Source organism: Stomoxys calcitrans, chromosome 2, assembly GCF_963082655.1.
Source record: "Stomoxys calcitrans chromosome 2, idStoCalc2.1, whole genome shotgun sequence".
In the NCBI taxonomy this organism is placed as follows: Eukaryota; Metazoa; Arthropoda; class Insecta; order Diptera; family Muscidae; genus Stomoxys; species Stomoxys calcitrans.
Genome location: NC_081553.1, coordinates 26,613,147 through 26,636,732, shown reverse-complemented (window position 1 = coordinate 26,636,732; position 23,586 = coordinate 26,613,147). Strand labels below are relative to the sequence as shown.

Below are 23,586 nucleotides of genomic sequence, written 5' to 3'. Positions count from 1 at the left end.
TGAGATTAGAAGGTCAGGTTTATTTACAGAGAATGCGAAATCATCAAAAATGTTTTGGTAAATTACCAAAATACCAAAATTTTAATATTTTTAGGAAAAATTTAAAAAAATCTTTTTATTTCTTAAACCGTTAGGTTTTTACAACAAAAAAATATTATCTTTATATTTTATAACCATTTACCGATAAAAAAACGAATTTTAATGACTGACATAAATCACCTACTGTCAAAAGTAGAAGGCTTATCGCTGTAAATTTATTTTTTTAATGCAGGTACTATCAAATGCAATGATGCAATATATGACGGCAAATTATTTTAGTAATTAGTTTTTAGTTTCCTTCGTCCTCTTTGCGCCAATCCAAATTCAATACTCTCTTTTCTTGAGCACTTTTTCTACCCTTTCCGCGTTAATGGGTTAATTTCTGCCGGGCCGAATTAATATTCCCTCAAGCACATGCGTGAAATTCTTTACACGGTTTCTCTTTAAAGCTGAGTATGCACCTTTAGCGAAATTTTCGGTTGCAGCCAAGACATTTATGTCGTCAATGAAAACTGGTTGTGTAAAATACAAGATGGCGCCAAACATCTATTTATTATTTTTGGCGAAATTTTAATAATTTTTGGCTAATAAAGTACATAAGTGCTGTAATTAATTGTTTCTATTTTCAAATAACTTTATTTCATGTTGCATGGAGCTATTAAAACATAAATTTTCATTCGTTGTTGCTAGGAAAAATTCCCCAATGCCTATTATGTCACCCTTTTAAGCAAAGAAAATTTCATTTGAGCTGCGTACCAGCATATTAAATTTTCGGAAACGGTACCGGTAACGGAAACTTCGTTTAGGATATGTTAATGCATTTCTTTTGGTAGCAAAAAATTCGCCAGAGGTGCATACTGCGCTTAAAGGCAAAACCTAAAAAAATGATAAGGAGAGGTCAAGCAAAGTACCCCCATGGATATTTTTTATATTTTGATAAGAATTGAGACATAGGTTTATAAAACAGCTACATATATCAAATCGATTCGGCATGAATATTGGAGGTCATAGCAAAAGTCATTGTGCATACTTTCAGCTAAATCGGATAATAATTGTGAGCTATATCTAAACAAGGGCCGCTTTTGATCATTTTAAATTCTAAACGACATCCTACATCAATAAAAAGTATATGTGCGAAATTTCAAGGGAATTGTTTTATTCGTTTAGAAGTGTTACAAACGGATTGACTAGATTAGTATGCCCTCAATCCTATGACGGTGGGGAAAAAATGGAATCCATCCCTGATCGATGGGCAGCTGCTTTTCGTTTTTAATTATGAAGCATAACATAAGCTGAGAGTTTTTAACGTCTTTTGTGGTATTGTATTGCTTTGTGTCCGTACACATGCATCGTTTCTAGTGAAGAAGCACAATCAATTTCTTTACCTGGCTTGGTCTCTCTCCATTTATACCAAATATACCTGGTAAGCTGAATTAATAAATAGCTAGGCACCAAATACATATTTATATAGGTATGTGCATATAAACGCGGTAACAGTTCTAACTGCTGCTGCATTCTACACAGCATAATAGAGAGATAGTGTTAACAGAGACTATTGTATTCGACAAAAACTGTTAACCATGGTTATTATTGTGAATCATCTATGCTACGAATGTTATAATAGCATTGTGAATTATTTCTGAATTAGTTTCTTAACATCTTTTAGCAGGCCTAAATTTAGGCTAGCTCGCCTTTATGATAGGATATTCGATCTTAAGCGAAGTTTTCGGTTTGGCTTGGTGCTACCATGTGACGTTGCAAGCATTAGAGAATTTTTTTTGGCGTCTTTCGAAGAATTCTAACGATTTCAAGACTCTTGTTGAACAAAAAGAATTTGTTGTCATAAAAATTCTTAGTTTTGATTAATATCCCCTTTAAGAGCAAAAACGTGTTACAGATTGCATAAATTAACACATTCGATTTCGTTGAACTTTGCGGTGGTATATTTTGCAGCCCATCCAAACTAAACATTTGTTATTATTATGTTATATATTCTCCCATCCATAAACATCGATTAAAAACCTTAATTTTTTACTACTGGAAAAAATACAATAATCGCTCTCTCTTATTTCTATGGAATGGTAGGGTATGGTATAGATGCATCAGACTCGCATTTCTTAATTAAACTCTTACCGTAACAGGGTGTTTCAAGTTCGTCATAAATATTAGATAAGCTAGGGTTCTGGGTCGATATGCTTTGTTCAAACGCAATTCAAGTGCAATGCAAATGCCAATATTTTAGATTTTGAAATACCTCTATCCAAGCATGCCAACCACAAATGTACTTGAAAATATGCATGGCAGCCAAATCCTATGGGTTTTGTACGAAATTAACATTTATTAATTTAAAATTCCTTAGAATCGATATGGCATAGATTTTTTTACATACCTACCTACTTTTTATGTTGTGGTTTGGTCCAAATATATCATGAGACACACGAAAACACGTAACCAGGTGTGTTGGCTTGGTAGCCAACCAAAAAGATAAATGTGATGTCTTTTAATGAACCAAAAAACAAGAGAAAAAACTTCTTAGTCGCTAGCTGGCTGGCTCACACACCCGTGTATATCCAAAGTCCACAAATGAAAAGTAACCAGCCAATCTTGTAAATTGCCAAAAATTTTCAAATGCAAAGAAACAAAAACCAGAAATTTTCAAAGACGCGTTTTTGACTGAAGCAAACCAAGGCATTGAATACAGTGGTTAAGGAGAGGATAAGAAGTGAGAATCCGCTAAGTTCGTCTGGGTTGAACCTTGGTATGTCAGACACCAGGAATTTTGCAAAAACCTTACTTTAAGCAGTTCAGTAGATGCGTTGTATCGAATTTTTATAACCTATTGGAGTTTCTTTACTCCGAGACGATCAGTGCCAGTGTGGTGGGTTCGATACCCATGTGCGACTTTAGTTTACTATAATGGGCAAAAATTGTCTGTGTGAGTATGATTTTAGACGGCCCCCATAATGCAGCATAACCTATCCGAATCCATTCATATAAATTTTCTTTAAAAATTTCCATAACTCACTGTCCAATGATCTCTTTATAGTTGCATTTTCCAAAGACTTGCATATTTGTATTTGAGCATTTTCGTATTGGCATTATGCAATGCAAACCCCTCGCGCCACCTGTTTTTCTACACCACCACCATCGTCTATCTATACCTACCACTTTACAAACGGCCTTGTGCCACTCAACCAGAACTCAGCCGACTAACCAACCAACCATCCATCGACTTGCAAACCAAACAACAACCTCAGAGCGAATAACAACAAATAACAACATTTATGGTTTTGTTATTGTTTTTGTTTTTCCAAAGGCACATTTAGCCCAAAAGATTTTTGGTCATAACAGTTTTTGGTGGTTTATCAAGATTTGAATTGGCAAAAACATTTTGACAGAATTTAGACGTAATTTAAACTTTAAATGCAAATATTTCCAGAGACGATCAGTATCTAATATATAAAATATCGAGCATGGAGCCTTGGGGGGATTATAAGGTGAATATATTAATGGTCCATTCACCGGAGATGATATATTTTCTGTAAACACAAATTGTTTCAAAGTTTGGATTGCAGGCCAATATGTTGCATTACATAAACCTTTAATATTAATAAGGAAATGTAATTGCAATCGTAGTAAACTAAGACGATTTAGTCGTGTCACTACATTTCCCATCTAAAGTGACTTTTGTGAACTAAAGCTTTAGTCTTTCTGCTCAAATTCGATTATTATCCGAGCTGTGGATAGAATTATCCATGCTTAGATAATTATCCCCACGACGTAGTTAAATTCTCGAAGTGGAGTCTGTTATTCAAGTCGTAGCTAAATTAATTCATGAAGTAGATAATGATATCTACAAGGTAATTAACGTTATCCACAACGTAGATAATGGTATCCACAACCTGACCATGTTATTCACGGCACAGTTAAGGCCATCCACATCGTTAACACATTATGCACAATATGGATAATGTATCCACAACGTGGATAATGTATCCACATCGTGGATAATATATCTACATCGTGGATAATATATCCACAAAGTGGATAATGTATCCACAATGTGGATAATGCATCCACAACTTGGATAATGTATCCAAAACGTGGATAATGTATCCACAACGTGGATAATGTATCCAAAACGTGGATAATGTATCCACAACCTGAATGATATATCAACAAAGTGGATAATGTATCCACAACGTGGATAATGTATTCTCAACGTGAATAATGTATCCACAAAGTGTATAATGTATCCACAATGTGGATAATGCATCCACAACTTGGATAATATATCCACAACGTCGATAATATATCCACAACGTGGATAATGTATCCACAGTGTGGATAATTCATCCACAATGTGGATAATTCATCCACAACGTGGATAGTGTATCCACAATGTGGGTAATGTATCCACAATGTGGGTAATGTATCGACAGAGTGGATAATGTATCCACAGAGTGGATAATGTATCCACAATGTGGATAATGTATCCACAATGTATATAATGCATCCACAATGTGGATAATGTATCCACAATGTGGATAATGTATCCACAGAGTGGATAATGTATCCATAGAGTGGATAATGTATCCACAGAGTGGATAATGTATCCACAGAGTGTATAATGTATTCACAATGTGGATAATGTATCCACAATGTGGATAATGTATCCACAATGTGGATAATGTATCAGCGATGTGGATAATGTATCCAAAATGTGAATAATTGGTCCACAATGTGGATAACGTATCCATGACAGGGATAATTTATCCACAATGTGGATAATGTCTCAACAACGTGGATACTGTATTCAGAATGTGAAAAATATATCCACAACGTATATAATGTATCCACAACGTGGATAATGTATTCTCAACGTGAATAATGCATCCACAAAGTGTATAATGTATCCACTATGTACATAATGTATCCACAACGTAGATAATGTATCCACAATGTCGATAATATATCCACAACGTGTATAATGTATCCACAACTTGGATAATGTATCCACAACGTGGATTATGTATCCGTTACGTGTATAATGTATCCACAACGTGTAAAATATATCCACAACGTGGATTATGTATCCACAATGTGGATAATGTATCCACAACGTGGATAATATATCCACAACGTGGTATCGGTTACGTGTACAATATATCCACAACGTGGATAATGTATCCACAACGTGTATAATGTATCTACACAACGTCGTGGATAATGTATCCACAACGTGGATAATGTTTTCACAACGTGGATAATGTATCCACAACATGGATAATGTATCCACAATGTGGATAATGTAACCACAACGTGGATAATGTATCCACAACGTGGATAATGTATCCACAACGTGGATAATATATCCACAACGTGGATAATATATCCACAACGTGGATAATATATCCACAACGTGGATAATATATCCACAACGTGGATAATATATCCACAACGTGGATAATGTATCCCCAACAAGGATAATGTATCCACAACGTGCATAATGTATCCACACAACGTAGTGGATAATGTTTTCACACCGTGGATAATGTATCCACAACATGGATAATGTATCCACAATGTGGATAACGTATCCACAACGTGGATAATGTGTCCACAACGTGGATAATGTATCCACAACGTGGATAATATATCCATAACGTGGATAATATATCCACAACGTGAATAATGTATCCACAATGTTTAAAATGTATCCACAATGTTTATAATGTATCCACAACGTGGATAATGTATCCACAACGTGGATAATGTATCCACAACGTCGATTATGTATCCACAACGTGGATAATGTATCCACAGCGTGAATAATGTATCCACAACGTGAATAATGTATCCAGAACGTGGATAATGTTTCCATAACGTGGATAATGTATCCACAACGTGGATAATGTACCCACAACGTCGATTATGTATCCACAACGTGGAAAATGTATCCACAGCTTGAATAATGTATCCACAACGTGAATAATGTATCCACAACGTGGATAATGCATCCACAACGTGGATGATGTATTCACAACGTAGATAGTGTATCCACAACGTTGATAATGTATCCACAAAGTGGATATATACCCACAACGTGGATAATGTATCCACAACGTGGGTAATGCATCCACAACGTGGATAATGTATCCACAACGTGGATAATGTATCCACAACGTGGATAGTGTATCCACAACGTGGATAATGTATCCACATCGTGGATAATGTATCCACATCGTGGATAATGTATCCACAACGTGGATTACGTATCCACAACATGGATAAAATATCTACAACGTGGATAATGTATCCACAACGTGGATAATATATCCACAAAGTGGATAATGTATCCACAATGTGGATAAGGTATCCACAATGTGGATAATGTATCTACAACGTGGATAATGTATCCAGAACGTGGAAAGTGTATTCACAACGTGGGAAATGGATAATGCATTCACAAGGTGGATAATGTATCCACAATGTGGATAAGGTATCCACAACGTAGATAATGAATCCACAACGAGGATAATGAATCCACAACGACGATAATGGCATCCACACCGTCGATAATGACATCCGCACCGTCGATAATGGCATCCACAAAGTGGATTATGTTGCTTTTGACGTAGGAATTGCCATTCACAATGTTTTGTTACATTATCCACAGTGTGGATAATGTAATCGAAGTAAAAATAGTTATCAAAATTAATCTCAATCTCAATGTTCTTCGTCTTGGCATTATAAGTGGAACTAGCCTTGTCTATCCATCTGACTGTCAACAGCGTGGTACCGGGTGAGGTTGTAAAAGTGCCTAATCGGTCCATATATAAAAATATATCTCATATAAACCGATCTGCAGTTTTGTTAAAAGATTTCTGTAATGGCTTACAATTTTCATGAAATGTATTGTTTATGTTGTGTATAACATTTTAGTTTCTTACTTATAAACAAAAATCGTGCCATGAACTTCAGAAATGCGTTCCATCGTGGAGGGTATATAAAATTCGACCAGGCGCTTGAAGTTGCTATCGATAATTTTATCCAAACACTTAACACATTCTTTGTATTGTTGTTTTAGAATTGCCAGTCGCTTGATTCCATAATTCAATGGCCATACAACTAAAGGACACTCCATTTTGATTTCATAGCATTTTACTCCAAAATCAAAAGCAATGTAATTTAATTGAATTTTGTGATATATGCATACACATACAATCATATATACGTACGTACAGAAATTATCGCGTATCTATCGTAAATGCTGCCTGTCTACGGCTACGACGATGTTCACAAATGTATACTTAAAAGTATATACCTAGTTCTACAAACTTTGCTAGCATTGAAGGTCAACTTCTTCGTCCGATTCTGTGGTGGGTGCAGTTAATTTGATCAATATTTGCACAATTTTGATAAATAAAGAAAAGCTATCATTATTTTAAATTTTTTGATTTTGAAGAAATTTATTGAAATAATTTTCATAAAAATTATGTACAGAGTTAAAAAATATTTTGTTTTTTTTCGATAATTTTTTGTTGGTTCTATAAAATTGGTTTCATTATTAAAAAATTACATATAAAGTTGTGATGTGGCGCTACACTAAAATAAAAGCATATATGTGAGTGTGTGTGTTTGGTTGTTTTTAATGGATTCGTTTTGGGCTTAAGTCTATATCTTTGATTTATTGCAAACAACAAATAAAAAACAAAATTATATACATAATTACTAAGAAGGTAAAGAAAATGATTGTCTAAACATGTGTGAGATTTTGAAGAATTTAGAAATATAGATTAAAGAAATCTTACAATGTAGTTTAATGTTTATAATGTGAGAAATAATTTAAAATGCTTTTATGTCATGAGTACACTGGCAACCTATGTTTCGATAGGCATTTGTTATCGAATATTTTCAATTTTTTTTCGATTGCAAAATAAAAAGTGATTGAGAGGCTTTTTAGCTTGAGATAGCTGAAAGTTTTCGAAATGCCAGTAAAGTCAAGTAAAGAGGGAAAGGGAAAACTGATTTATATGTTTTTATTTTGAAATGCAAAATTTTAATTGTTTGTAAATAAGAATATTCGGGAGCGGCACCAATGTCTCACCCGGTACACTCGAACAGCAATATGGAGGTCTAAGCACTTTCTGTCGACCAATTTTTTCAAATTATTTTTTTAGATCGCAAACCTTGTGATGAGTGCAATCTAGCATATTAAGCATGAGACAGTCACTGCGGCTATAAAACTTAAGGCAAGGGAGAGCAGAAACAAGATAGAAGCATGTCATACACGCAAAAAAATAATTCATTAGCCATAAACGAACTATTCGACAAGTAAACTTCTTTACGAAAAACGTTTGGACTTTGTTTACGATAAAATTGCAGAAACTTTTGATGAGTACAGTGATGTGATGGCGGCGCCTTTTGATGCGAATTTTTTTATTGTGGTATTGTCGACAATTAAACTATGAAATGTTTGTTTGTTTCTCTTTCGAGACGAGCTCAATAATCGAAAATTGCAAATGGAAAAGGAAAGCCAAAGATAGCAACAAACTAACCACTATGGGACGCGTTTCGTCTTTGGTTAGAAGACTTTTCACTACTAATTTTCGTTTGAAATATAGGTGATGGGAAATTAACGATAGTATCTACACTATCGATATTTATTATTAAAACTACCGAAAATATCGAATGTTGCGGCTATCGATAGTTTGCCAGCTCTAATAAGGGGGCACACTAAAACATTTGTTTTTTTTTTTGTATGCCCACCACTATACGTTGGGGTATAGGGTATGGCCTGATATAGATCTCATAAAAACCAATCTCCCGATTTGACATCTTGAGCTACTGTAAGCCGAAATGTTTTCCCAATTTGGCTAAAATTTTGGATGTAGTGTTACGACTACCAACAATCATGCCGTGCACGGTTCAAATCGGTGTATAACCTGATAACCCGGTCTATAACCAAGTGCAACAATTCTCTTCAACTAAGTTCATATTGTGTGGAAACTTGTAGCAAAATTCATGGTCTTGAGTTTCCAGGATTCGGTCTGGCCAAACTGTGCACGCTTTTACTTGCTTCTTCTAAATATCTTGTCTTATGTAATTATGGCATTATTTGGGCAATAAAACTTTGTATTCATCACAAATTCTGAAATTTATCATAAAAGATCTTGCGACTTTATCTTAAACGAAGTCAAAACGTTTTCCACAAAAGTAGTATAATTGGCGAACATTTCGTTTATGACTAATTAATTTTTTTTTTGCAGGCAGTCTTGGAGTTTTGGAAGGAGATTAAAGCTTTCTCTGAGAATTCCACGTTCCACGATTCGGAGTAGGGGGAGACGAAAGGACATATGAATCGACAGTATGGGTCTGAGAACTGCCATCAGTAAACTTGGTGAAAGCATAGCCTTTCGGATCGACGCAATCCGACTTAAAGCCGTGGGCGACGAACTCACATGAAGCACTGAGAAAAAAGTCAAACGGTTGGTTGGACGACTTAAGTTTTATGAGGGAATCTAGGTCGTGAGAAGACGAGGCTATTATTGAAGCAGTTCGATATGGCTTTCGCTATAATTACAGGTCACATAGGACTACGGGCGCACTTATACAGAATAGGTGCGCCAGGGGCCGGTGGGTTACCAGCTGAATTCTTTAAGACCTGAGGCGACTCGTTTATGAGGAGAAGATACAAAAATGGCATCCGATCGTCTGCTCAATCTGGAGACCGCATACCTGCTTAGAAGAAAGCCTAACGCAATAAACTCTGTTCCTCACACAATCAAGGAGACAACACAGTATGTGGCAACTAATGTAAAGGTCACCGAGGCCACCGTAGCATAGATGTTAGTATGTCCGCCTATGACGCTGAACGCCTGGGTTAGAATCCTGGGTTCGAGTTCAGCGGTGGTTTTCCCCTCCTAATGCTGGCAACATTTATGAGGTGCTATGCCATGTAAAAACTTCTCTCTAAAGAGGAGTCGCACTGTGGCTCGGCGTTCGGACTCTGCTATAAAAAGGAGGTTCCTTAGCATTGAGCTTAAAAACTAGAATCGGACTGCACTCATTGATATGTGAGAAGTTTGCTCCTGTTCCTTAGTGGAATGTTCATGGGCAAAAAAATGTAAAGGTAAATTTACATTAGCCACTTAATCCGGATTTATGCCCTTTTCGAGATTTAAGAGCTAAATCCTGTGCTTTTTGTTGGATTGATTAAATCTAGATAATAAAAAATACAATGTTAACTTGCTATTATCAAAGCGGCCTTATAACCTGGAAGTATGGTTGACCATAGTTGCATTTTTTGGTACTTTTATCGATTACTCAGCGACAAAATCGGATTTATTTGGTATTTAAAAATAAATCCAGCTAAAATTGGTTTTAGTTTTGTATGGTAAATCAAGTTAAAAACACACAAGATTTAGCATGTAAACGACGAAATAGCCATAAAACACGTTTTAGTGCGCAGTGTAAACAGCATTTACCCATAAATTATGTGATTGTTTTAAACTTGAGGATATCATATAGCTGTTTTTAATCACATTCACAATTCAACAATTAAATCGAGCAATGTTGTGCAGTAAATTTGAATTTAATTGATGCCAGAATTCTTCATCGACATCTATGGTCTGCTCTATTGTTAAGGTGATGTGAATTAAAATTTTTGTGTTTTTCGTTTTTGATAGACACATAGTTACCATATAGAATAATTATCACAATCTTGGGGATCTGTTGTGAACATTTTAAAATATTCCATTTTTCCCTTGCCACCTCACATTTGAATAATTATACTAAAATTTAAAATTTTAATGGATATGCGAAAATAGCGAAATATATATGAAAATTGGCAATCGCCAAATTTCAAAAAATTAAAAAAAAACACAGAGACAATGCAAAACAAAAAAGTGATGTTAAATGATTAGAAGAAATTGATTGTTGAATAAAATTAAAGTAGAAAATTATATGAAATAGCCTAAATTTCTAAATGTTCATCTTGGTGTAAAGATGTGGGTGTGATGTACATAAGCTGGTATGTATGTATGATTTAATGTAAGTGTGAGAGTGTATGCTTGTTTTTAATTATTTAGTTTAATACTATATGTTTGTCTATTCACTACGTTTACTAGTATCCTCCGATGGTGGCCGCACCCAACCGCCATAGCGCCTTTCCATTTCTCTGGCCACTGCCAAGCACAAATGATCCTGTCCCGGATTCGCCACCACCTGTATGCCCATGGGCAAACGACGTCTATCCAGGCCAATCATACAATTGGTCACTGGCAGACCCAGTGTATTGAAGATGGCCATATACATGGGCTCCAACAGCTTATGGTAGATCTGATAGTGCTGATGGGCTGTATTTGGAAATGTGGGATAGATGAAGACGCCATCGTTGCCCAGCAATTCTTTGAATTCAGTCTTAAGGGCCTCAATGATGGTGGCCAAATGTTTGTGCCTTGAATTTGGTATGATTTTCATAAAGTTCTGCAAGTGGCCAAATATCACCGATGGCAATATGCTGTCGGAGCAACCGAAGAAATACTTCACTGTCTCTGTGCAAATGGTCTTGGGTCTTTCGCCCTCCTCGGTCTTGTGGTAGATGGTCTCTATGTTCTTCATGGTCAACATGGCCGACAGCGAGATGTCAAGGGACCATTTCATTTTACGTATATTGACCCGTTTGGCCTTAAAATCATTGGCCACTCGATTGATGGCCGCATGCAGATCGCGACTTAAAGGCCTCATCATGCCCGAAGGACCATCATTATCCATGAAGAAGAAGCGTATGCCACTTACACTGATCTCCTTTTCCAGTGTTAGCTTGGGTCCTGTCGGATCCACCATGCATCTCAACAGTAAAGGCAAATCCTTAGCATATCGTGTCATTGGGGCAATTGTGAAGAAATCTCCCCACTTTGGAAAATCCGAGGTAGGATGATGACCCTTGAAGGAAACAGCATAGGGTGTAGGCTTATGACCCCAAATACCACTGAACATAGCGGGCAGACGTGAAGAACCTCCAATGTCCGAAGTTAAACCCAATAGCGAAGCACCACTGGCCAATAAAGCAGCTTCTCCTCCCGAAGAACCTCCTGGTGTACGTTTCAAATCATAGGGATTTCTTGTTTGCCCTGTTACATTGTTGTAGGTCTCCCACAGCAAACACAATTCCGGTGTATTGGAGACCAGCAATATGATGCCTCCGCAACGTTTGATTTGCTCCACCACTGGGGCATCGGCTTTGGCAATCTGTGGTGTTTTAAAGACACGACCCGTTTGATTTGTCAAACCTTTGACTGCTATGGACTCCTTGACGGTGACTGGTATTCCCAGCAGGGGGGTATTCTGCTCCATTTCCTCCTCGCTATTGATACCCATAGCAATGATTCGATCAACTTCACGGGCTTCTTCCAGGGCTTCCTCGAAACGATCCATTACAATGGCATTGATCAAGGGATTCACCTGGTTGCATCGCTCTATATAGGCCTCCACCACTTCTTTGCTTTTGACCTGAAAGAAGAAAAGGAGGGAAAAAAATCATTAGACAAAAAGGAAAGAAATTAAAGAAAGAATTAAGAAAATAACTTTAGGAACTACAGTGGCACATAAAAGTCTACAGACCCGACTCAAAATGCCGTTAAAATGTTTAAGGTAAAATCGTTTCCTAACTACGCTAGTGACAGTTTACGTACACATATAATAAAAATCCAGTACGGCGTTGACAAAACGACCACATTCGTTCATAAAATTGAATCAACACACGGTGTTATAAGATCGACCACAAATGTTTATAAACCAACAACAATTATGCTGAATAAAAAGTTCACAGCTGTTTACATCTGACAATACCTGGTGCACCATTTTTTAAATGATTGCAAAAAGTTTTGGTCAAATTTGATCAAATCATATAAATGCTACTGCCAGGCAGACATATGCAAAGCTGCGTGTACTGCATACACCAATCTGTTAGCAAAGACATATCTAATTCCTAGTCTGATCTATGGGTGTGAACTTTTCTCAAACTGTCATTCACTAAGCCAACGAAAATTAAATGTAGTATTCAACAGCATTATGTCTATGGTATAAGAAGGACTCAACATGTTTCTCACTTGGCTACTTCCCTTTATGGCTGTAGCTTCGACAATCTACTTAGAACTAGATCTCTACTATTCTTACATAAAATCATTTATCCCTTTTAGAAGAAGGAGCTTAGTATCCGAATGGCAGTTTTATAGAGTACCATACGTCTTTGGAATACTCTTCCTCACAATATCCAAAACATCAGCAACGCGTCAATTTTTAAAAAAAGATTTTCCATTTTTCTTCGAAATTAGCTGTTTTCAAATTTACATAGTTTCAATTTTCTTTTAAACAATATTATTTTCTAACCTATTCTAAAGTTTATTTTAACTACCGTAGCGCAGAGACTATCATATCCGCATATGACGCTGAACGCCTAGGTTCGAATCCTGGCGAGACATTAAATGTTATTAGATCTATTGACCTAAATAGTTTGGCTAATCCCACTATTTATTTCTATTCATTGATAGGGCAAGTGGAAAATTTCGCTTAAATAGTTCTTAACATTAAAGTGGCCACTTAGGCAACATTATTCTTAGAAAAAAATTTTTTGCAACTTAGTATGACATACAAAGACAACTTTCGGTGCGAAAGTCAAGGTTATTAATTCTATTCTAGCAATTGAAAGGAAAAAAAAAACAGTTGTAACGTATAGCCAATTATCAATGGGCGTCAATGGAGGAAAACAATCGTTAAAAAAAATTGAACGTGAAATGACAAAGCATTTTCAGTCTTCATTTGAGAATAATTAAGAAACAATTCTGTCTTTCATAAAACAGCATGGAAGTCGGATGATTGTTGTTTTCCACTTGTGGGGGGTTTTTCTGTGGAATCGATTAATAGAACTACTATAAAAACGGCCATAAACAATTAGTTTTATGAATGTAAAAATCTATTGCCACAGCATATTAATTTGAATAATTTTTACAATCCATGCAGCTTTTACGTAATATTCCATTTTGTTTATGACAATAGATACTCGTTACAATTCAAGCAATGGATTTTTTTTTCTTCTAAACTGGAATTTTGAGTAATTTGATATCCATAGTTTAGGAAACTAGGAAATTGAATGTTGCAATCAATTTTTACCATGTTAATAGCCCACCCAAGGCGTATTTAATAAGGTGGGCGCATCAGCACAGCTGATGGAATTTGATATGTCAAATCATTTTTGAATTCGCCCTACAAATATTTAAACTTCGAAATAAATATTTATAAATTGATTTTTCTGTTTGCTGCTGTCTTGGTTCGTAAACTTACGTTTGAGGTTGTAAGATGCATACCATTATCTAGGTACGCGTCTAACAATCTCAATCGCTATCAGCTTCATTAGGTTTATTACGTCGCCCCCGAAATTGATTCAAAAAGTGCTGTAGAAAAAAGACAAAATTTACGGCGGTACAATGCCAGATATTAGAATGAAGAAGATAAGGAGCCAACATGAATAACAATAATGGGGGCCAGGCGAGCTGAAGAAGTTCCCTCCAATCTACCATTGCAAGTCCCTATGGCTGTCAAAATGGCGAAAGTCTATGTGCGTGGAAATATTTTGAACAGGAAAAAGGGAGTTTATTTAGCCATAATCCTGAACCAATTCAGACAGTGCTACCATAGGTATACAACCGTCAACCAGCTCGATTTGAAGCCCAACAGTAGTGAGAGCGATAGCTCGACCCCATCTAAGAGAGATCCCGTGAAGACACCAAATTACTTCATGTTGTTGAATAGCACCAACTTTATCTTTCGGGGATTGGCCAATCTTGAAAGCATACTATAAAAATCCCACAATTATCCAAGAGCGCCAAAAAAGGATACAAAAACCGTCCTTGAGCTCTAGTCACAATATTCCTATTGAAGCCTTTTGCTAGTGGTACGCTAAATTTTCCGCCCATCAACATCGTATGAACTCAATTCAGTAAACGTTCTTCTTGTTCTGATTGATCGAAGCAAATTTGAAGAAAATTTTTAAATGTCACGTCGAATTTAATTTTCTTTGCCCCGTTTACAAATTTTGACATAACAAGTTCCCAAAAAAGATGATTTGTTGTAGCAATTCGCCGATGCGGCCACCTTATTAAATACGCCTTGAGCCTACCCCTACATTACTGAAGGTCTAAATATACAGGCAACTGTATTATAAAGTCCGCTTTATAATCCCCAACTTTTGACTCTTCATTAGTATTATTTTGAAATAATTTTTGACTTGCTGTAGTACACGTATTTTCATTGTTTATGAATTATGTTCATGCTCAGTCAAAAAATCTAGGAAATTTATTTAATTGTTTAGCATTTGAAAAAGATTACTGTAATTGAAATTTAAAATTCCTCGATTAAATGCAATTTTAAGCAAACTAAATATCCAAACGGAGTGCATAGAAGTAGAAGTCAAGTAAAAATTTTAATCACATCATGACCTAGATATGTTTACAGCCGGGGCCAATTGTTCATCCGACTGTGAATGAGAAATAGCATGAACATTTTCCAGTTGAACCATTAAAGTTGAGCTGCAATCATGCCATTGCTTTAAGGTCAAAGTGTAGTTACGTATGGCAAGCAGTAGCAGCAGTCAAACAAACTGAGACATGTTATGTCGACAATGCTTACAAGTGTGTAGACATTAAGGTGGGTCACACAATTGACTAGACAAAATTTAAAACTAATGAAATATGTTTGGACTTTATATGTTTGGTTTAAATGAAAAGCATCAACATATAAATATGAAATGGATATAAAGATGACCTTTGCTAAGGTATGTATGTATGTTTAAACCATCTAAATTAGGTAGATTTGTAAAAAAATAAGATATCATATTATAACATTCAAACATATACTGTATCTGTCTTTGAGTTATTGTAATAACATTTGTAATAATTAAAAATATTTTGTTTTTTCATATGCATGAAGGTTATTGTTTTCATATATGATTAAGTTTAAAGAAACCTGAGGAGAAACACATATAAAAAGACAGAAACCTTTTTTAAAGCTGTTAAAGAATTACCACAGACAAACTAATCTCCGCACCGCTATGACTTAATCTATAAGACAATAATTATGATTACAAGCCATTATTCGACACAGGATGTTCGAGAATGCATCAATGAGATGCTTCTAGAAATTTAGATACATCATAGAATAAATTGAAGATTTTTTATCCTCCATCTATCTAATGGAAACATTCATATATCCTACCCAAAAAAAAATTTAACGAACATTTTTTTTAATCAACAATTTAATTGAATATAAAAATGTTTGATTCAATAAATTTTTAATTGAATCCGAATTTTTTTATTTTTTTTTTTGGTAATTTTCAATTAAAAATTAATTGATTGAATAATTTTTTTAATTGAATCTGAACTTTTTTCAATTACGATTGTGATTGAAATTTTTGTCATTTGCAATTAAAAAATTATTTGATTCTATTATTTTTTTATTTCAGTTTGAACTTCTTTTCAGTTATGATCGTAATTGAAATTTTCAATTAAAAAATTAATTGATTTAATAATATTTTTAAATGAATCTAAAAAAAATTTCATTTGTTTGAGTCAGTTCGGCGTGTAGGGTATGTTATATAGTCGGATCCGCCCGACTTTTGCCTTTCCTTACTGATATTAATTGTAATTAATTCCTACAACAGATGTTAACCTCTGGGTACATGAAGTTGAGGTGCTTTGTTTGGGCAAAGGTCCGTGGGCACCCCTATGAACAAAAACTTCCACTCGGGGGTTATCCAAAAAAGTTCGGATGCCGAGTAGGGGTTGCCCTATATATCGGGGTAATGCAATGCATAGAAACGGTTTCCGCTTTTTTGAAATGTTAGACGTATGACTGTTTGAAATCTCCATCCATTTACGCCGTAGGGGACAATATAGCCTTTGGTTGATTTTACTTCATCATCATGTACAGCTGCTTCAGTAAATTCAATTAAAGGCTATGTTGCAGATATTACAAAAGAAGGCGTATAGGATCTAAGACCAATTCGCAATTCAAAGATTTTTCGGTCCAATTAGAGAAATGATTGAAACAATTAATTTTTTTATTGAAGAAGATAACGTTCTCAGTTATATCGTTAATGGAAAATGTTTTCAGATTCGATAAAGAAAATGATTCGATCAACTATTTATTTAATGGAAAATTAAAAAATTTTCAATTACTTTATGATTGAAAAACGTTTCACATTCAATTAATATAATGATTGATTGAAATAATTTTTTTAATTACAACTAATAAAATTCAATCACGATTGTTGTTGATAAGTGTTTTAAGATTCAATTAAAACATAAAACGAATCCATTGAAAAGGACTTTGTTTTCAATTACATTTTTGATTCAAAATTTTTTATGACTTACTTAATGGTTTCGGCTGCAGGTCAGTTAAAACAAAGTGTTTTAGGGTGTTGTTTCAGTTTATTTCCGATATTTCGGTTGACTTCGTCAAAATTTTTTTGGATTTTTTTTCGGTTGCATTCATGAAATTAATTAAACCTATTAATTTTTTAATTGCTCCAAACACAGTTTTTAAAAGAGGTGATATGCAAATTTGCATATAGTATATGTAACACAAAGCTGGCCAATTGGGACTAATACGTACTCTACTCTTAAAAACCTTTTATGTGATACCCAAATTGTCGTGATCGTTTTATATGCCAGTTTGTAAGTTTTGTTGATGGGGCGTTCCCCAAGGTTATTTGACCCCAAAGTTTTATACCAATTTAGTGCTATTGGTCTACTTTAAGGGTGCAAAGAAAATTTCGCTTAAATCCATTCAACCGTCATCGAGATGGTAAGGAGAAGGGTCCGCCCCTCCTCTTCTTATATTTAAAAAAATTACACCCTTTTTTCACCGGAACCACGAAACTAATTTCTCCAATAATATAAAATCTCAATAAAATGGGTTCAGCCATTTTCGAGAAGAGAAGAAGAATTATTTGGAATTCTTACACATAAATATTAGCATAGCAAGGATTGTTGTACTATTTACCAATTCTAATGGAATTTCCTCTCGTTTAAAGTCATACCATAGTTCAAATAATAACTTGCGGGTCCTTTTAATATTATTTCATGCATTTTCTTGTTAAACAGAAAAATTCCACAACATTTGTTTGCATTGCAATTTTTGTGTTTCTTTGATTTCTGTGTAATTTAAATGACTGCAACCGGAGACCAGTAGTTTTCCCTTGATGTTGACAACTGGTAAACAAAAATATGAAGTAATGAATAAATGGGGGGATTTTTTTTTTATTTAAATAGACACTTGTTTTTATTATTATTATTGCCACATTTAATTATCATAACTGACGTACTATGTATATACGTACGACATTATTAGCAAAGTATTTTGAAATTACATACCAAATGTGCAGCTAATTGTCATTGATAACTACATATTGTTATGATTGTAATATTTAATGAATGAGTAATTACGTGCTGGAAGAGTGAGTTTAGATATGTAATGTTTGAGATGAAGGTTAAGATTTCAGGGTGAAATTCCATTCAAAAAAGTTGCAAATTAAATTTGAAGATGTATCATATAGTGCACATGTAAATTGCTAATTGAAATTTTCCCACGGAAGTAAGATGCTAGACTTCTCTGATATCATTAAGTGGTGTCAGGTTTAAATTTATCTTAACAACATAATTTAACGGAGTTGAAGAGTATTTATTAGGTAATAAAATTGGCAACAATTCGATCGATCTGGATTTTGGATTCAATATTATTAATGTTATATTTTTAAGGATTTCGTCGATTTTGTCTTTATTTCTGTCTGCATATTGCTGCGCTGTAACCCCAATTATAATTCAGATATGTGTCAAAACTTGGTATTGATCAATTTCCGAATTTAAATAGGCTAATACTGTGCTCTAATTTGCAAATCATCAAATGACGAAAATCATACCGTGCGATCAAAACAATACACTATGTCATAAGATGCCGTAATGTTGTGACGCAGTACATCTGTTGCATCCATGTTTCAGAAGTGTGTGCCAAATCGCAATCACTTTAGTCAAATCCTTCAAACACGAAATTTAGGAATGAGCATACATATATCGACAGTATGATATCACTAAAGACCTTGCGAAATCCCTGACCTGTATAGAGGATCTTAAGAAGCTAATGCAATTTTTGTACAACGGCTTCTCCCATTAAACATACGTGTCAAATATAGTTTGAATCGGTCTATAGATTAATACAGCTCCCGTATAAACCGATCTCCTATTTTACTTCTTGAGTCTCTAAAGGACGCAATTCTTATTCGAATTGGCTGAAATTTTACACAATGACTTCTGCTATTGTCTCCAACATTCAATTCAATTATGGTCCGAATTGGACCATTGCTAAATAGCATTTATTTTCTTTAATCCTTTGTTGGCATAAAACGAGATACCAGTAAAAGAACTCGACAAATGCGATCCATAGTGGAGGTTATATAAGATTCGGCACGGCCAAACTTAGCACGCTTTTACTTGTTTTTTTGTCAGTTTTGAGGTAGAGGACAGAGCCCTTAAATGGACATGGAGATTAATAAATGATATTATGTTATCACAAGTGCAAAGTGTCAAAAATGATCCCCTAAGATTCCATTTAATTGCTTTAAGGACCCCCACAGAGTGGAAACAGCACAGGATGCTATACAAGTCATTTCGTCCAACTAGTCTAGGGCCAAATTACCACACACATGAACAAGTAAACTGGTTTGAAATCTCCCTAATGTGAATCATGCATTTTTATATTGAACGAGGATTTTTTAAATTTAAAAGCGCAAATGTTTAAATCCGTGATAAATGTTTAAAATTGGTAAAACATCCACTCAATAATAAATAACAAATAAAAATTCGGCCCCTGTTGCGTGATGGGCTGAAGCTAATTGTACAAAAAATATTTCATTATGATAGAGTGAAAAGTGTGAGAAAATTTTACAAAGTAGTGCTCGTAAGCAAAGTAGTCCGCATAGTTTCACTTCGCGTGTGTAGAGTTCTTAAAAGGAGCTAAATAAAACTTAACTTCCACTTAACTGTGATATCACAACAGTTTAAGATATTGAAATCAGTCCATTTGCAGGGTATCATAACACAAGAAAACATGCCGTTTTAAGAGTAAATGCCAATGTGTTAATTGTTTGATGTTCCGTTACAAGGTTTTCTTCGAATTAGTTATGCTGTTGCAAAATCATATTCATATGCATTAACAATAAAACACAATAATGGACAATTTTGATGCAAAATGTGATGTGTGTATCTCTTGCATCTACCTTTCTTATCGATTGAAGAATCTGTCTGCCAGTCAAGCGCGCAACGAAATAACGATAAATATAATCTGCGCTATGGTAAAATGGAAAAAAAAAATGATTATATATGGCGATGTGAATAGGAATACTACGAATGTGAGCTGCTATGCCATATATGCGGGCAAATTGCGAATAACAACGCACATTCAGCCAAAAACAATAATAGGCGTATTTTATTTATGTGGGCTTAGTAAAAATAAATAAATTTGAATAGCAAATAAAGCCGTGAAGAGTAACTTTGTTGTGCTGTTTATGAATTTACTTTTAGTTATCTTAAAAGAGCATAACATTTTTGGTAGTTTACAATTTCGCTGATGGGTGGCGGCAAGCTTTGTTCTGCACAGAAACTAATGAAGTTTGTGTCTAACGGTTTGTAAAAATGCTTATTTTAACCAGGTGGGCTATGTTCAAACATAACGAAAATAGTTTGTTTACTCTCAGCTTGCATATTTAAATTTTTCTTTTTTTCTGTTATTTAATGCGGGAAAAAATTTTTGCTTCAACCTTTTCTTTCGTTTACTAAACTAGCATTACTAAAATATGACGTCATTAGCTTTGATTTCTTCCCTTTATTTTAAGACACATATTTCTCATTTCCCTCAAGCTCTCTGGCAGCAGTTGGTTTTGTTACTGTACTTTGTACTTTGCATTTTAAATGATAATTGCCGATTGGGAGTTTGAGAGCGACGGAGAGCGTAAGTAAAACGAAGCTATATTAAGAACGTCACATAAACTTTATTGCTGCCTGCGTCTGCTGCGACAGCAACTAACAGTAACAAGTTCAAAATCTCATCCGCTACAAGAAGTGTATTGACATCCAGTTATGCAATTGTGATTTACCAGAAAACAATGACAGTTCTTGGTTGCGGTTTGTGAGGGAACACAAAAAAATACTAACAACATCATATTAACCGTGTAACAGTAACAACAAAGGTAGTTACAAATTCTCACTACCCAGCTAACAATATGATCTGACGTCCAACGTGTCTGCACATAGTCAGACGAAAGATATGATAATTCTTACCTAATGGCTGGTACTATGTTCGTTTTTCACCGTTGAAAACTCCTTTTTTCGCGATTACTTTTTTGAAACATTACGAAAATAACAACGATAAAATAACCATTTAATTAAAATTTTACCATAAGTAATAAGGGAATGTCCGACTGAAAGAAATCATCACGTTTTTTGCTTTAAAATCTATTATCTCAAAAAAGTAATCGGCGAAAAATATCGCGAAAAACGAATATAGTACCAGTCTTAAATGGAAAGAAATTGGTTCAACAAGTCTGAGGGAATTTATTTTTTCTATTTCGACATTTAAGAAGGAAATTGTAACGATTTCTGCACGGCGTGTCGAAGGGATGTTTTGATTGGTTCCTTTTTATTTTGGCATAGCAGCATTTCGTTACCACGTGTGTGGAATGCACACAAGTGGAAGGGGAGATATTTTGCTTTTTATACCCTCCACCATAGGATGGGGGGTATACTAATTTCGTCATTCTGTTTGTAACTACTCGAAATATTCGTCTGAGACCCCATAAAGTATATATATTCGTGATCGTCGCGACATTTTATGTCGATCTGGCCATGTACGTCCGTCCGTCTGTCGAAAGCACGCTAACTTCCGAAGGAGTAAAGCTAGCCGCTTGAATACTACAAATACTTCTTATTGTAGGTCGGTTGGTATTGTAAATGGGCCATATCGGTTCATGTTTTGATATAGCTGTCATATAAACCGATCTTGGGTCTTGACTTCTTGAGCCTCTAGAGTGCGCAATTCTTATCCAATTGGAATGAAATTTTGCACGACGTGTTTTGTTATGATATCAAACAACTGTGTTAAGTATGGTTCAAATCGGTCCATAACCTGATATGGCTGCCATATAAACCGATCTTGGGTCTTGACTTCTTGAGCCTCTAGAGGTCGCAATTCTTATCCGATTGGAATGAAATTTCGCACGACGTGTATTGTTATGATGTCCAACAAGTGTGCCAAGTATAGTTCAAATCGGTTCATAACCTGATATAGCTGTCATATAAACCGATCTTGGGTCTTGACTTCTTGAGTCTCTAGAGTGCGCAATTCTTATCCGATTTGAATGAAATTGTGCACGAAGTATTTTGTTATGATGTCCTACAACTGTGCCAAGTATGGTTCAAATCAAATCATAACCTGATATAGCTGTCATGTAAACAGATCTGGGGACATGACTTCTTGAGCTTCTAGAGGTCGCAATTCCTATCCGATTTGGCTGAAATTTTGCATGACGGTTCAAAACTTGATATAGCTCCCATATAAACTGATCTCCTGATATGAATTTTTTAACCTTTTCAGGACGCAATTCTTAACCGATTTGGGTAAAATTCAACGAATTCTTGTATGACCATCTACATACGTACCAAATATAGACCCATCGTACTTCTTCCTTTTTTGCCCAAGGTGGTTGAGTATGTTTTAAAGAAACAGCTCGTTGATTACCTAGAACGTTGCAGATTGCTTTCTGTCTCTCAATGTGGTTTCAGGAGTCAGAGTAGCACATCTATGCTACTGTTGGGATTAACTGACTCCATTAAGAAAATTTTTCTCATGATAAAATATGCTTTCTGCTATCGTTGGATTTGGAAAAGGCTTTCGATCGCGTAGACCATTTTGTCTTGGTCCGAAAACTTCACCGGTTTTTTGGGCTCGGTCTAGATGCCTGTAAATTATTTTGCTCATACCTTTTTGGTCCATGGGGATCGGTCGAATATTTTGCTAGTAAGAAGCTTCTTTGCTAGTAAGAAGCGGAGAAGTGGCCCTTTCTTTTTATAATTTGTTTGCCCTTTTCTTAAGCCAATGATGTGCAGATGCTGTTCCAGGGCGATATTCATAACATTGATGATCTACAAGCCAAGATTGATTTCATAACAAGCTCGTTACATAATTGGATGAGTTCCAACAGCTTATCTGTTAATGCTTCTAAGACTAGGGCTTTACTTTTCTCTACTCATCCCGGCATTCAACTGAATTCCGACTGACACATAATGGTGAGGACATTGATTTTGTGCATAGTCTGAAATGCTTGGGTGGCACCATTGATGACAAACTCTCATTTGATGTGCATATTCATAACGTACTTAGTCAAAATAATTTGGCAACCCATCAACAAACTAAGAACTGAATATAAAAAGAATACGT

The 23,586-nt window shown here is 35.2% G+C and overlaps 1 protein-coding gene across 1 annotated transcript in view; it reads right to left on the bottom strand.

Moving 5' to 3' along the window:
• Positions 1-7,481: 7,481 nt before the first annotated feature.
• LOC106096337 (fatty-acid amide hydrolase 2-A) overlaps positions 7,482-23,586 on the bottom strand; it is a 70,022-nt gene continuing 53,917 nt past the window's right edge. The window contains exon 3 of the mRNA XM_013264040.2: positions 7,482-12,555. Within this exon, the coding sequence (XP_013119494.2) occupies positions 11,152-12,555 (1,404 nt within the window). The 3' untranslated portion in view covers positions 7,482-11,151. The remainder of the gene's footprint in view (positions 12,556-23,586) is intronic.